The sequence below is a fragment of the Vanellus vanellus genome (assembly GCF_965231255.1).
Source record: "Vanellus vanellus genome assembly, chromosome: 2".
Classification (NCBI taxonomy): Eukaryota; Metazoa; Chordata; class Aves; order Charadriiformes; family Charadriidae; genus Vanellus; species Vanellus vanellus.
Genome location: NC_138906.1, coordinates 135,844,164 through 135,861,270, shown reverse-complemented (window position 1 = coordinate 135,861,270; position 17,107 = coordinate 135,844,164). Strand labels below are relative to the sequence as shown.

The window sequence follows — 17,107 nt, the reverse complement described above, 5'->3', positions numbered from 1 at the left end:
AGCCTTTGTTACCATTTTCTTTAAGGTTTTTTTTAAACATTTACCCTCATATTAATGTATAGTATACGGATACCATGTACAGCTTAAGGCCTCAAGCTTGCAAATTTTTATGCATGTGTACAATTCTATATTTTTGCTGAAACCAATTTTAGGTAAATTGCAGGAGTGACATGGCAAAAATAAAGCATGTATGTGTGCAGAGCTGCACTGCAGAACTGATGGCTTATTCCTTAATTTCAGGTTACTCCACTTCTCGATATGCAAATTTTCTCAGATCCTCCAAGGTTGTGTAAGCCTCTCTTTTACTCACCCATCCCAAGATACCTGAATATCTGTGAAGGGCTGGGCCATGATAAATTGGTTATTCGAACTAAAGAGCTTAGCAGCATTCAGTAAACATTTCATTAACATATTTAAGAAATAATAAACATGAATGGCCCAGTCTCTTAAAAATATTTCTTTAGAGGAAAACGTGCTAATATGACCCAGGACTTCCCTATATTTTATATTTTCCATTTTATTTCAAAATAGGTATTTGTACTCGTTATGATTAGTGTGAAATTGAAAACAGGCTAGCTCTTCATTTATGCTTGCATGGCTAATGCTACTGTAAATCATCAAAAAGTTACATATATTTTTATTTTACTTTAAGGCATGATTTATTATATTGAATTATTGGGATGGCTTCTTTTATGTACATTGGAAATAAAACCCCAGGCCTCCCTATGGTATACTTTTAAGGTTACTGTTAGTGGCATATATAAAGCACCATACAATAATATATTCAGATGAAGAAAACAAAGAACATTTATGAGCTTTGAATTAACTGTATAGGAGTAACTGCTAAGAAAATATAGCAATATTTAACACAGGATTCAAAATATTGTTATATATCATTATAGATTTTCAAATGAATTTTTCTCCCATGTTTACTTTTACAGATTTTTTTCATTAAGATATATATGTAATTTAAACTTTTTGGCGGAAAGCAGTATACATCTTCTGTACAATAATGTTACAGCTTTATACAAATTTTAGGAATTATAAGAAAGGGCCTTTATTATTCTCTTCCAAGTGCTCTGGTTTCACTTGCTTGTTTTACATTTTACTCGATAGATTCAAACAACAGCAAATACTCTGAATGCCTTGCTTCCTGGAGGATTCTGTAAACTGAAACATAAAAACATTCCCGATGTTATTTTTGAGACTGCAACACTCCAATGACAACTTTTTTGACTTGTTAAATACAGTTCTAGGATCCTGCGACTCTTCTTGTGAATACTCATAACTTCAGCTATCTAAGATTTTTTTTAAACTGTTACAAATAAACATTACATAAATTTCAGATTAATTTTTCTTCCAAGCAGCTTATTAGGAAAAAATCATAACAACAAAAAAATATTTAAATAATCCTTTGTGATGAGGGATTCTGGTTTAAAGAATAAAGCTCTATTGAAGCAAAATACTAAAAAAAGCTTTTAGGAAAAAGAGAAAACATGCATCACTATTCTCATAACCAAACCCAGAGGGAACATGCAGACCTAGGAGATCACTTGTTTTTTAGTTGCTTATATGCTGAAGGATAGATTTCTAAAGAGAATTAATATTTTACAAAAACAAAGGAAATGCCTTCTGAATGGATAACCATCTGGCTTCAAAATAAATGAAACAAAAGTACCCAACTGCAATGAAATTTTGTTAGAATAAATATTTTTGTCTTATAAACTGAACTAGTATGTCATACTTAATGGTCTCATTGTTTTCTCTTTTGCAAACCCGGTCTGAGGCATATCTGGGAAGGAAAGGGAAATGGAGGTGAAAGTAAGGAAGGGCACAACGAAACAGGTTGCCCTCAATGGCATTACAATCCATCGTTTTCTGCTTCACATGGGACTGTTTGCCAAACCGCTGACCTTCCAAACTTTAGCAAGTTGGTAAAGTACAAATAATGATTAAATTTGCAACACTTTTCCTGGCTACATCTCTACTCAATGAGGAGATTTATATTGAGAACAAAAGTGTCAGTAAGGAAGCGCTCTTTCTGATGGAACTGGATGGTCACAGGAAAAGGCACCCACTAAGCAAAGGAAATCTGTATTTTAGAAGTTTCCAGGTTTGTTGAAAGATTTGATGGAAAGAGGCGCGACAACACCCCACCTCAAATTAAAAATAACAAAAAAATACTCTATCTTTTCCTACTTCGCAGTTCTCTACAGAAACTTTTGGAGTTTTTTTCCCACACAAATTTCTTGGAAAGCCTATAGTTTTAGAGGTAACAATCATTCTTAGCTTTACGGGACTAAAAGACTGGTGCAAGATTTTTTTTAAGGTAATTTCTCTTTATTCCTTTAGAACCTGGAGAACTCTTTGAGGGATTAAATTTTATCTGCAACGTGCACCCATGTGTTATCATCACAGAACGCACGAATACACTGAATGCAACTAAATGAACTTTCACAGCATGTCCATGTCTTTCAGAAAAATGCTGTTAAAAACTGACAAACCATTAAAACAAAAAAGAAATTAAAAATGTTTTTTAATGATTGTGAATTTTATTTTATTTTAATATTATTTATGGTCCAGGCTCACTGATTCAATACCAGGTAAATCACCATGAACCAATGAACCTGCGTCAGCTACTAGAACCCACCTACTGCAGATCCTCGAACTTGGACAGAATAAATCACTAATGCTCATTTTTAAAAAATCCCAAAGAAAGCAAAGGCAATTTGCTTATCAGATATTGTGTTAGTTGCAACAGAACCAGCAAAGTAAACAAGAGGGTTATTTTATTTTATAAGCAGCTTTTTAGAGTAATGATTTATGAGCTTAGAGGAGGCAGGCAGCTCTGGTACCACGGCTTCTCCAAAGTCACCACAGGTCTTACACAAGCTCTGTAAATCACTCGTGTTGGCCTATTTGTTTGGTTTCTAGCACTGCCCCAGGTACAAACAGACACAATGCAACACTTTGTCAATCTTATCGAGGTGAAGGGTAAAGTGTAATCTTTGAAACTGGGCTCTGTACCTTTCTGAATATATCCCATTTTGAAAGGAAGCAACGTACACCTTTCTTTTGTCTACTGGCATAACATCAACATAACCGCCCTGGTTGCGGACTACACCAGCGTGTACTGCTGCCCGGCAGATACTGGATATCTAAGAAAGAATGAGGAGAAGATTAGTTTTCATTCATCCTTTTCTTTCAAAATTGTTTAGCAGAAAACTAATAAAGACATTTAAGCCAAGTTCTAGGAAACATAATTATATTTATTGCACGACTAATTTTATTAATCTTATCATATTTAAATCAGTTTCATAGGAACTAGGCCAGTTTATAGGAATACAGGCACTGCCTCTTCAAAGATCTCCTACAGCATGACCCAAAAATCATTTATTTCAGGCTATTTCGGTTCAAAGAACATGGACATGTTAGAATTCTTGAGCCTTTCAAAAGGATCTATCAATCAGCTTCACTTCAACAGCAGAGAGGTAGTAAAACCGAAACCTTAGTCAATTATTATGGCTCAGGAGCTTCAGTTGCATCTCCAGCCAGAGCCAAACAGAGAAACCATATAACAGCAAAGGCATGCTGCAGTCATATGCTTCTAGGAGAATGTTCTACCCTAAAGGGGAGGGATAGACTGCAATAGTTCCAGGTTAAGTGCAAAACCTCAAACAGCAGTGAAATAATCCATATTCAAAGGGAACATCACAATTTCCTATCCAAGCACGGACAAATACTAAAAGCTAATTAGATTAAAGGTATAATGTGAGCATCAAACAGAAGATAGAGGTCTAAAATCATTCCTTAGCTATGACAGTTGCTTAATGGCAGACTAACGGCTTCAGCTCCCCAACTCTTAAGTGAGGAAATCGAGTCAGGACGTGAAGACTCCCCAGTTGCTTTAAAATAAGAATTTTTTAAATCAGGGTCTAATTCCATACACTTTACGCAGGCAAAATTGCACAGCACTGTTGGGCCCCAGGCCTTGAGAACAAAGATCTAGGTTGATACAAACACAGACCCACTGTCAGTAAAGGAGGAGTTGGTATGTGAACTATTACAGGAGCTTGACCCCTACAAAATGATGGGCCCTGACAATATTCACCCAAGGCTGTTAAGAGAGCTGGCTCACATCATTGCGGGGCTGCTCTCCATAATCTTTGAGAAGCTGCGGAGATTGGGGGACATCCCAGAAAACTGGAAGAAGGCTAATGTCACCCCCATCTACAAGAAGGCCCATCAGTCTTACTTCAGTCTCTGGGAAAGTTATGGAACAAATCCTCCTGGGGGCTTTCACAAGTCCAAGGAATCATGTGATTGGGAAAAGCCAGCACAGATTAATTAAGGGCAAATCATGCTTGACAAAACTGATCACCTTCTACGACAAAGTAACCCGCTTGGTTGATGTGGCGCGAGCAGTGGACATTGTCTACCTGGATTTCTCCAAGGCTTGCGATACGGTTCCCCACAGCCTCCTGCTACACAAATGGATGTGTTACGGTCTAGACAAGGGGTCTATGTGGAGGGTGGGTAACTGGCTGACACGCCGTACCCACAGGGTGGTGGTAAATAGCTCCTTTTCAAACTGGCAACCTGTCACGTGTGGGGTCCCCCAGGGATTGATACTGAGCCCAACACTATTTAGTATCTTCATAAGTGATCTGGATGACAGGATCAATTGTACCCTGATGAAGTTTGGCAATGATACCAAACTGAGTGGGGAAGTGGACATTTCGGAAGGGAGAGCATTACGCAGCAAGACCTGGATAGGCTGGAAGAGTGGGACTTGTGAAGTTCAACAAGGACAAATGTAAGGTCTTGCACCTGGGAAAACATAACCCAGGAGCACAGCACAGGCTGGGATCTACCCAGCCGGGGAGCAGCTCTGTGGAAAGGGACCTGGGGGTCCTGGTGGACAACAAGCTCAATATGAGTGAACAGTGTGCTGCTGTGGCAAAGAAAGCCAACAGGATGCCGGGTTGCATCAACAAGGGCATCACCAGCAGAGATAAAGAAGTCATTATCCCACTCTACTCAGCGCTTGTCAGGCCACACCTCTGCCGTGGTTTAGGCTGGAATGGCCACTCAGGCGAAACAACAGATGCTGTCGCTCCGAGCAAAGGGGGGAGAGAGAGAAAGAGGCTTATGAGTTTAGAAGGAACTAAACTACTTTAATGAAATATTAATAATAAAATAGTAAAAAGGAAATAATGAAATATATACAAAACCAGACTAAGCTCCCAGGATGATGATCACGTCCCCGGCTGGCACTGGGAAAGTCCCAGGCTGGACTCGTTGACGGATGGGAACTGGATTCAGGATCTGGATTCAGGAATGCATGCATCGGGATCAGAAGCAGGCGAACAGACAGAGTCTTCCTCGACGCCAGCCACTGAAGAAAGAGCGCTGACCCTTTGATCCCTCAGCTTTTATACTGAGCATGAGGCAGATGGGATGGAATACCCTGTTGGTCAGTTCTGGGTCACCTGTCCTGTCCGCTCCTCCCTGCAGGTGGGACCCCACTATGCTTTTCTGCTTCCAACCCTCCAACGAGGCAAGTAACAAAGTGAGCTGCCCGTGGGTGTTACAGCAATAAGAATAAGCAGGAGCCTCTCTGCATACCGTGCCTGGGCATCAGCTATAGACATAGGTCTTATTGCTCAGAGACAGTGAACATTCTGCACAATATGCCGTTAATTTCGGTAGTTAGAAGAGGCCTGGCTGAGAAGTAAAATTACTGAATAGAAAATTAGTTCTGTTTTACCTGAAACCAGGACAACCTGGAATACTGTGCTCAGTTTTGGTCCCCGCTATACAAAAGAGATGTGGACAGGCTGGAGATGGTCCAGAGAAGGGCCACCAGGATGACCAAAGGACTGTGAAGCCTGCCATATGAGGAAAGGCTGAGAGAACTGGGTTTGTTCAGCCTTGAGAAAAGAAGGCTTAGGGGAGACCTTATCCCCATGTTCCAGTATTTAAAGGGTGGCTACAAAAAACATGGAGACTCCCTTTGTACAAGGAGTCACACGGAAAAGGTGAGGAGTAATGGGTACAAGTTACTCCTGGGGACATGCCGATTGGACATAAGAGGAAATTTTTCCACAATGCAAACAATCATCCATTGGAATAATCTCCCCAGCGAAGCAGTAGATTCCCCATCATTGGACACAAGATTCGGCTGGGCAGGGTGCTGGGCCATCTTGTTTAGACTGTGCTTTTGCCAAGGAAGTTTGGACCAGATGATCCTTGAGGTCCCTTCCAACCTGGGATTCGATGATTCTATCATTCTATGAAAATTCTCTGTGAAGTTAACAGCAGTTTCATCTGAGTGAAACCTATATTCTCTGGCCACTAATTCCTCTCACGAAACTATGTAGCATAAATAATATCCACAGAAGGATTCTTCAATGACAATCTTGATAGTGTTCATTTAAATAACTGATTTAAACTTGCAGTCCTCTGCTACTTTTTCAGCATTTTAAAAATTAATCACCAGAAGAATGAAACTTCTTAGATACTCCTGAATGTAGGTCCCAATCTTCAATGCACAGCACAGCAAAGTGTAGTTCCAGCTACAGTGAATCTCCACTTAAAGCCAAGTTGTTTTTTAGAAACAGTCTTCACTGCAATAGGTGTCTACACAACCAACCTTAAAAACTTAGCCAATATAAATATCGATAGCTGGTCACACAGACCGCCATTTAAACAAGAATTACATTTATTCCAGTTATAATTGGAATAATTTATATCTGTTACCATAGCTATTTTGTAATCTCAATGCTATACAAAATCAGCAATTTAAAATAATCTTCCTACTCTCATTCTAAGAACAGAACATGCTGGTTTCACTATTATATAGTTTGTTTTTTAATGCTACAGTATTTCTAGGAGTAAAGATTTGAAATTGTTTATGCTTTGCATAAAACTTTTGCAAAGACACTTTAGAGTTTTTCTCTTCACACTGCTGGCTGGAGTTTTTGAACATGCCAGAAGGGATGCCACTTATGCTCCTCTGTACTTTATCGCCTCCTCCCAAGGCAGCAAGACTTTTGTTATATCCTGAACATCAGTAGTTGCCTTATTTTTAGGATTATAGCGTTCTTTATGTACTCGTACTATGGGAGTAACTAAAGATCAGATTGATCATGTGCAATTTCCAGTATACAGGGGGGGAAATGGCCTCTGCAATATAGGATTGCAGTCTAAAGAAACAACAGATGAGGTTTACAAGCAATTAACTATAGTGAAGAAGTAGAACACTATTGATTACTAGCACTGTAATATAGTAGCAACTTTGTTTTCAGTTCACAAAGGAGATATAAAAAAAGCTAGAGGTACAAGTGGGGAAAAGAAAGATCAAAGTTTGTCACTTCTGTAATAGTAAACAAAAGCCTACACTGTAAATATCATTAGATAGGTAGATATCTTCATAACTACATTTGAAGGTAGCTAAGATACTGGCTGTTCCAATGTTATTTGGAAGTTTCTAGTCAAGTAAAAAACAAAGGAGAAGTCAAGGGATAGAGATTTTGACAGAAGAGCCTGACTACTTACTGGAAACTATTTCCAGTAAATGATGGGGTCATTGTTAGGGATGGTACCACAACTGGTTACTGGATCAATGAAGTACAGCTAGGCCAATGCACATTTTAAAGCTAAAGGCAAGACACTTACATGGGATGTTTAAAAAGGAGAGGACAGAAGAATGGGGTTGATGAGGTCAACTCCGAGGTTATTTTCAGATGAAAACTAAACTGGTATTCTGATGCTGCTTTGCGGATGAGATTGAAGAACAAAAATGCATACTTTTTGAATACATGAACAATTAAATGAGGATAAATTCATAATTATAGAATCATAGAATCATTATGGTTGGAAAAGACCCTTAGGATCATCAAGTTCAACTGTTAACCTAGCACTGCCAAGTTACCACTAAACCACGTCCCTCAGCACTACATCTCCACGTCTTTTAAACACCTCCAGGGATGGCGACTCAATCACTTCCCTGGGCAGCCTGTTCCAATGCTTTGACAATGTTTATGAACTAGCTTGTAAGAATAGAGATGAATAAATGCATATAGTTTTATCAACATATACAAATATAATTTTGGGGGGAAAGAATTATCTGGTTTGAGCTTTCAAGAACTTCTCATTGGCTTGGCAATCTTCATCTAAGTGGAATCAGATTCCAGTACTGATGCCATAATATTTCCTACACTCAATAATATTATGCCATCCTGATCACACTTCCTTGAACTGTGAAGGTGAACCTCCTGTTAATTTAAGCAAAACAGGATTTCACACTTAGATCTATCACAAATTTCAGCATATTATTGGCATTTTACATCAGCAGCCTTATGCCACTTTCTGGAAGTCTTCATAAGAGATTTGGGTTTGTTTCTTTAATTTTGATGAACTCATTCCAAAGGATATATAAGGCAATATTTTTAAGTTAACATAAACATTTCATACAGCATTATATGACCCTGCTTTATTGCTGTGCTGTGAACCCTCTGAAATTCATTAGTATTTAACAGGTCACAGACTCTGAATACCGAGCTACATAATTTTTTTTTCCTTCTTCAGCTACTCAGCAAAATACCAAATATCTACCACAGCATAGCAGTAGGCCGCAAAGGCATTTTAACCACAAGCGTCTCTCCCTCACCATCACAGGACTATAGAGCTATTTAATAGCTTTTTTACATCATATTTTTTATATTTCACCACAGCAGAGAATTACAAATACTTTTGCACAAGTATTAGGGAAATATTTCCATATATGGTTACTGAAAAAAAATTAATATGGCCAAAGTCTTCAGATGGTATGAAATTACACAATTCCATCAATTTCTTTAGATAAAAGACATTTGTTGATCTCTAGCTGCCAAAAGGAGGTTCATTTTTTTTGTAGAATTGCTCAATCAACACACATAATGTAGAGTCACTACTGCTAAGAGATTGTCTTTGGGAGAATGCTGCTTACTATGAAAACAACAGGATAAATACAATCCTTAACCTCTTTAGAAATTCTATAAGAACTTCTACCATATACACGTCTAAGTTGTGTCCATTAAAATACAATTTTACCCAGAATAATTCTTTAAAATAAAATTTTATTCAAAACATCTGCAAGTGAAAGAATAGTTCAACTGAACTATTGTAGCCTCTCCTTCTCTCTATGAAAATGTTTGTTATTTTGGTATCTTTATAATGCAGGGACTAACAGCAGCAACGAAGGACAATCTCTGTACAGGCAAGTGCTGCAAGATCGTCTCCAACAGAGTTCAGACAATCACATCGTGCCTGACATGATTCAGTTCTTGGGAAGGTTTTTATTTTATTTCACACATGAGGTCATATTAAAACGTTCTTTAAAAACACAGATATTTTTAAAATGCTGGTCAACATGACACGATTCTGAAATTCCAGAACTAAGACACAAAAAGTTTTAGACAAAATGGATTAACAGAAGTTCAAAGGTGGAACCAACTCTTCAGCATAAGACAGGAGGAAACTCTTTTTTCCTGGTGTCCCAACAAGACAAAGCATTGCTGTGTGGAAACCTTTAGCAGTGGGGCCAGCAGGGACACAAAGCACAAAGGTGGCAACGTGCTTGGGCCATATGAAGAATGAATAATTTGTACTTCTGTCTGCTGAGAACAACACATACTACAGTTGTTATTCATACCGTAATATCTCTATTCAGAAAATAAACTAATTGTACCACAAACTCAGAATAAGAGATACTTTTGTTTTAAAGAGCTCGCAATCTACCTCAAGACAAGTGAAACAAAAGGAGATAAACTCAAAAATAGAAGGTATGGAGCAGAGGGATGAGTATTACGTGAAAACTCCCCCCAACACATAAGTTTATTCTTGCTGGATATATGAACCATGGCTGTGATTTATCTGCCACAGACAAAGAGACAATAGCTAGCAGACTGGAACAATGGAGGATGAAATAATGGGGGCTTTTGTTTCAACCTAGTTAGGGACAGTCATTGCAATGTCAAAGGAAAAAAAGAATGGGAGGAAAAAAGGGTAAAAATCCTGTGGAGCACTACTGATAAACCAGAGAACAACCATTCTCAGGAACAGGGAGGAAAAGAAGACACCATAAAATACAAAATGAGTTCAAGAATGAATGTCTGATCAGCCAGAAAAAGAAAGGTTTAGATAGATTCTCATGAATACTACAAAAATAGTTTTGTAAACATCTCTTTTTGCATTAGTGACATCTATTAACGTCATTTGCCTTTTTTCTTAATACCTTTGCAGAATCTTCTTCATTTAGTGAATGTAAGTGGCCTAAGCAGTAGTGCAAATAAATAGTCATGTGCATATAAGCATATGTCCACATACATATAGATGCATTTTTGTAACAAAAGAATCTGCAGGAACCTCACAAAAAACAACTTTGTTTTGTGGAATCAACCAAATAGATCATGGACTGCAATTTCAAATACATTTGCAAGTGGGCAAATGAATTCTCTATATCTATGAACAAATTTGTCTGTGAATACATGAAAAAAAGCAAAAGAGGACACACTTATTAAATAGATTATTCTCTATAAATAATTCACCTGAAACTAGTTCAGTAATATATTATAATGCACAAAATACCCAATCATATTATTTAGTGGAAATTTCAGTAAAAGTACCTTAGTTTTAAAATAATTTAAATGTTAGCAACAAAGGAACATTACAGAAAATCGCATAATGCTGATACCATCGATGGGAACATCTGTACAAATACAGGTAGGACATACCTGTCTACATCTGAGCTAGATGCCCTAGGACCCTTCTGTTGGAAATGGAGAGTAATAAACATCCCTATTAAGAAATTCTTCTCATACTGTGGTAGACAGTCTGAAAAGGTCAAATGAATTCTGCTCTGCAGATGTCTATTTATCTCCTTTACCACTATACTGTATGTACTACAAACTACTATAAACATAACCTAGAGTAGCCCCTTCAGTGTAGACATCTACCCTGACAGCATCTGAAGTTGATGACTCTCATCTCTGGTTTCTTACCTGTATTTATGTCCATTTTTTCCTAAAAGCAATATGGCTGTACACATCTCTATACAATGGAGATGAATAATGAGATAGTACATCTAAAAATAATTTTAAAGCATAACTCTGTAATACTAATTAACATCATCTGGGACTTCTCCAGCCAAAGCACATACATATTCTGAGACGTTCTCCTGCGTACGTTAAACAGAAATGGGTCTTCCTTCTACAACAAAGTCTTTTCTAACTCACTGGGAAACTTTGGCTGCAGCCTTTGATTGCAACCACAGAACTGAAAGAAAACTGTCTTCCACAAAATGGACTTTCACTGAACCTATTTTCACTGCCCTTGATGTACATTAAGGATCCAGATCCACATGCACAAATCAATTTACTTCCTGAACTGGAAGTACTTCTCACACATTTAACACCACTTATGGATCAGAGTGTTTTTAGGACAAGTTACACAGGTAATCTAATAGACATTAGTTAATTTCAAAAAATGATGAATAAATATTTGAATATTATTTTCACACATTTCGAAGTGCTGGAAAGTAGTGAAAAAGCACCATCTGACCCAGCTGGTTGCCATACTATTTCTTATGACAGCTAAAAGACAGTTAACAGTTTACTGGCAAAAATGTGAACTGCTCACTCTGCCACTACATCCCGGCTTCTCCGTAGAGACATGACAAAGGAGGGGCGTAAAAAAGAACTTTCTTTTCATTCTTTCTACCTACTTCAGAACTAAACATGACATAAAAAAGACAGAAAAAAAAAAGTTTACCAGGAAACAGAACAACAAAACAAATACAGTATCAGTCTTAAAATCATATGACAATGTGTTCAAAATCCGGCTGCAAATATTTATCTATCTACACACAAAAGAAATATCCAAAATAATGAGACCATGGAAATTTATTTTCAGAATATTTTTTTTTGTTAGTTTAATCTGACAGAAGGTATAGTTGCATCATGTTCTAAAAAGCAAGAGTTTAAAAGAGTGTACACTGCCAATATTGAATAAATGAGTGGGAATTTTGATAAAAATTGAAACTATGGGTCCAGAGATGACTGAAGTCTACACTGAGTTTTCAAATAACTTTCCATGTCTTCAGCACCTAAGTACTGCTAACTTAAATGGCAGCCTCTGAAAAAGAACTTTTGAAAAGACTGTAAAAAATCAGCATATGGAGGAAAACTGGCTATCTATATTATATCTTATTATCTTTACATTATAGTTTTTCATAGGATTTTATATTTCATTATTTAATGCAATGTAGATCACTATACTTACATCAGAATAAATTCGTGTTCCAATTACACGAGCATAGTGTGGATTTGCCTGCATACAGTTGCGAGGACAATACACCCTGAAATATCAAAAATAAACCAAACAGGAAGAATGATATCAGAGTATCACTATATCATATTCAACATTAGCATTATTGAGTATAAATCAATAATTTGATGATGCATACATATGGGTCCGTACTGATACTAAAAGGCTGACAGTTTTTCACAAGACAGCACCCTATAGGAACTGTACAGTTGAACACCTTCTCAGAAGAGGCAGATCTGAATGAGGACCTGCTACGATGCTGAGGACCTGGTCATGCAAGCCAATTTAGCAACGTATAATGAGGGTAAGCACTTGGCATCTGTGGCTAAAATGAAAAATTCTGGAAAGTAATGAGATTTCTAGCTGATTCTAGAAGATCAGAAAGCTACTGAAACAAAGACTGTCTTTATTTAACTGCATTTTGTTAACCTTTGAGAAAAACCCCTCTCCGATTCATGCCTGCTACAGCTCCAAAATGCACGGGAAAACCATGTGGGAAGCTAACAGGAGTACAGAAGGTATCACGCATCTTGGTTGCTAATGGCGACATGCTACAAGGAAGAGGTGCCAGTCAGCTCCAAGTCTACACTGAGCTGTTTCATTTTAAAAATGGGTCGTGCCCTAATGGCATTGGAGCCCCCCTACATGGGGCAGCCCTGGGCAAACATTCTTCTCCAGGATGCTAGCCACGCTCTAATCGATATTTGGCACATCATGCCACGTGGGCACGTTCCAATCTAACCAGATGGGTAACCAAAACAGGCTGATGCAGCTAGGAACGAGATTTTTGTCTGAAGGAAGGAAGATGTCAAAGAGGCCTTTTGAAGACCTGCTGATTGATGATTAGGGGATGAGGGGGAAAATAGAGGCTACGCAATCAGTGCCATAGCTGATTACTGCTTGTAACTCCTGAGATCACATTTTCAGAATTAAGTTAAGAGTATGCACAGAATCTTGAAAGAATCACTGCTGTTGCGAAGTTCCTTAAATCGACGCATCAGAATTAATCAGTCATTTTTACCTTTATTTTTATTTGTAAATTTTCTTTCTCTTTTCTCTTAATGAAGCGAATTTTAGTTTTTAATAATGAAGAAAAAAAGAAAAAGATAGAAGTATGAGATTGCACCCATCCATTCCTGCATTCCACTCCTTCGCTTACGTCTCCACATCTTCCAGCTAGAAAGCCAGGATTCATAGCCAAACACCAAACAAGTCCACGGACCCAAGTGCTACATGACGGGATGTTTTCCTAGCTGTTCTGGCGTTGTACTTGCTTCCTGTATCGGCTGTAGGATTGCTATGAAAGTAATCCTGTGGATCTCTCCAGCTTAGCTTGCAGTAAATCATGCTACAGTGTATTTACCTTTGACTCATCTATGGTTTTAAGAACTGTTACCAATTTCCTTCCTCAAAATATCGCAGCACATGCTTCTTTCGAAGAGTTAAAACATAGGCTTCAAAGAAATGGTATATATTTAAAGCTGTCAACTCACCTGCAAACCACACCTTACCTTAACAACATATACATATTAGCTCACTCTATACTCCAAAACTCCCAAACAAGTTTATAACTTCTATGAGAAATATCTGTATCAGATCCTTTTATTGTATCTATTTCACAGGAAATTAAACTGAAACAAAGTGTATTTTGCCCAAGGTGCACAGATTTAACAGTGGATAATGAAAAGAAAAAAGCATCTCTCTTTGCAGTCTTTAGTCTAACCAACAATGATTTCATTAAGATTGCCCAAGGAACCAAAGAGAGATCTTTATGGGCAAGAGAAAGTGAGATTCTCCTAATGAAAAAGCCTTACCTACCTGGCCTTCTGCTTAGGCCAAAGACTAAAATGCCACTAAGACATTTCTGGCTTCACTTCTACAGCTACTGTTGTCACCTTTATCAATGACAACTATAGATAATTAGTAACTGAGAAAGAACATGGCAGGACTTTGAATTAATAAGACTGAAATCATTTTACCTCGGACAGTGTGAGGCCGGTTTTTGAAATGGGCACAATTGTTCCACCGTTGTTTCACAGGTGATAGCTTGAACTGAATAAAGTAAAGCAAAAACCAATAAATGTGTGCTAATTAGAAAAAAAAAATTCAAAGCAGTACTGAGTTTATAAGAAATAAATGCTAACCTGTTACTTTAGACACAGTGAAGGAATTAGCAGATTGGTATTTTCTGAAAAAGAAATAATAAAAATAGTCAGTAAATAACATCTCTCAATCATTTCTTTTTAACTAGGAGAATTTTTTTTAGAGAACAGAAATATACCAAAGTCATTGTCCCCACTCAATTTTTACTCACTGCACCCCCTCTCCCCATGTGTGAATCTATTTATCGCAATGACACATTTACTTTGTACTCCCAGCGAATGTGTTTGAGAACCAGGAACGCATGTTAAACTCTTTCAGTAATTTAATTCGCTAAGAGAATAAATGTGCTAGGAACAAACTACGCAATCTATCTGTCTCTCAAAACGTCGCAACCAAAATCTATGGTTGAGAATTGCTCAGAAGCATCCATTTACCAGAAGAGACCATTCACTTCCCCCCAAAGGTTCATTCCTACTTTTGGATCTTGTGTTTTGTTAAATTATCACCAGTATTGCTATAAACTCAGTACAACAGGTAACAGTCTGTTCTCCTCAATAATTATATGGTACCCAGATGTAACCCTTTCCTGCTCTTATCTAAAGTGAGGTATATACATTCTGTTCTTAAATTACAATTGATAAACACTTCTGTTTTACTCCCCCTTATCTCCTATTTTATTCCTATTTCAACTCATTGGATAGGCCTCTGATTTTAGTATTTTTCATCTGTAACAAAGAAGCTCATGATGTTTTCTGGCACCCATAAGGTTATTTGCTATTTTTTAAAAAAGAAGGAAGTTATTGGAAATTACTGGAAATAATTGGAAATTTGGAGCAAATTACTCCTGTGTGCTCCACAGCACTGCAATTTGTATTTGGAAACTGTTTGCTTGCATTGGTTTGTTTAGTTGTATGGCCCACCAATTTCACATTTCCTCATTTACTGGATTCCAATCTGCTTTCACTGAGTTAGTTTATCCTTCTGCTGCCCTAGCTTTGTCAAATACTGATGTAGGAATAGTTCACTGTATTCTACTGCTGATTAGCTTGTTGAGATACTGTTAAAAATGGTATCTTATACTACGAAAATGCAACAGTTGATAAAACATCTGTATTAGCAATCCTGATGATAAATGAAAGGAGCTGAAGATTAGAAAGTTTGCCGTATGTTGCACTGACATTCCCTGACATGCACTGACATTCACTGACAATGATTCTGAGATCATTTCACCTATCCGTTGAACAGATACGCCGCTTATGCAAGGCTCCATCTGGAGACACTAGTGAGAGTCAGGTAGCTGCAAGGCATCCCTGGACTTATTGATGGGCCTTCTGAAGGTTGAAACTTTGGTAAATCAACTTTATTTATCCCAAAGACTTTGATTTATAGGCTGACTTATGAAGCTGATGCCCGATCACAGTATTTTGTAAATTCACTCTAAAAGGCGATGTCCTAAATACTATAGGACATTAATGAAGACTTCTGTCATCTATGCGCACGCACACATAGTAGCAGGAGTTTCCTGAAATATACTTGTAGATAGGAAGGTATTGATTTGGTCCTTTAACAGTCTTTTATCTATAAAGCATCTCAATTTTTTTTCAACATTTGAACCACAAAACCGAAATCAAAATGGCCATTACTGTTCAGCAATGATACGATTATCCATGCCTACATCAAACAAAGCCAAGTGTTAATACCTCACTCAGCGTTCCGATTCTCACAGGAGAGATGCTAAACACACTCTGTAGATGTGACACTCATACAGTTTTGTTCCAGATGGCTCAGAAGCACAAAGATATCAAGTGATGGGAAATAATTTCTTTGAGGTTTGAAGATTTTCTACAGTTTAACTACTCCTACATTTTTAACAAAGCTGGCTCCTAATAGGTTAGCGTTGATATAATCAAGATCTACTTCCCTCTTTGTCTCAAAGCATTTAAAAAAAAAAGAGATATTTGTCTGTATTTTCATTTTTAGGGGCAGTAACTTAAACCACAGTCAGATCATCAGACAACCCAAAGAAACAGATTGATATCAATGACTGAAGTGCTACCCAGGTAGCCCAAATTATAGGCCACTGAATTTAGCCTACGTGATCAGTGTTTCTCTCTATCCTGGATTAGGTAAATCTGTCGAAAAGAAAAATTACGACAGGTGCCATAGCGTGTGGCATTTGTTTGCACAGCACAGAGTGAGAGCACAACCTCTAACATTACCTATCTCCTTAACCCTTGGATTCACACCTGAGCCAAATATATCACTCAGCAAAATTCTGTTTTCTTTCAGTTCGATATTACTCATACATTAACTGTTACACACATGCTATTACTACACGTATACTAACTAGAGACAGAAACAAGGATAGCAATGTACAGCTCTGCAGAACGCACTAAGATACAGTGAAGTGTAATTTGCAAATACTAATAATATCTTAGATTCAAACATACTAATATTGACATTGTCCTGTCATTGGATAAATACATATGGAAACAGCCAAGTATTCTCCACTTTTATGCGCTGTTTTTCTGGGTTTCTTTTTGCATGTCAAGAAGTATTTCGATGTGTTTTCACATACCAGTCTTAGGGCAAACACCTGAACAGTGCAGTACACCTCCAGATGAAGCTTCCACAG

At 37.6% G+C, this 17,107-nt stretch overlaps 1 protein-coding gene across 1 annotated transcript in view; it reads right to left on the bottom strand.

The window, feature by feature from the left end:
• Nucleotides 1-987: 987 nt before the first annotated feature.
• The window catches only part of CRISPLD1 (cysteine rich secretory protein LCCL domain containing 1), a gene marked incomplete at its 5' end in the record, with an annotated part of 42,136 nt that continues 26,016 nt past the window's right edge, over nt 988-17,107 (bottom strand). The window contains 5 exons of the mRNA XM_082499459.1: nt 988-1,170; nt 3,028-3,158; nt 12,325-12,400; nt 14,349-14,421; nt 14,514-14,557. Coding sequence (XP_082355585.1) covers nt 1,119-1,170; nt 3,028-3,158; nt 12,325-12,400; nt 14,349-14,421; nt 14,514-14,557 — 376 coding nt within the window. The 3' untranslated portion in view covers nt 988-1,118. The remainder of the gene's footprint in view (nt 1,171-3,027; nt 3,159-12,324; nt 12,401-14,348; nt 14,422-14,513; nt 14,558-17,107) is intronic.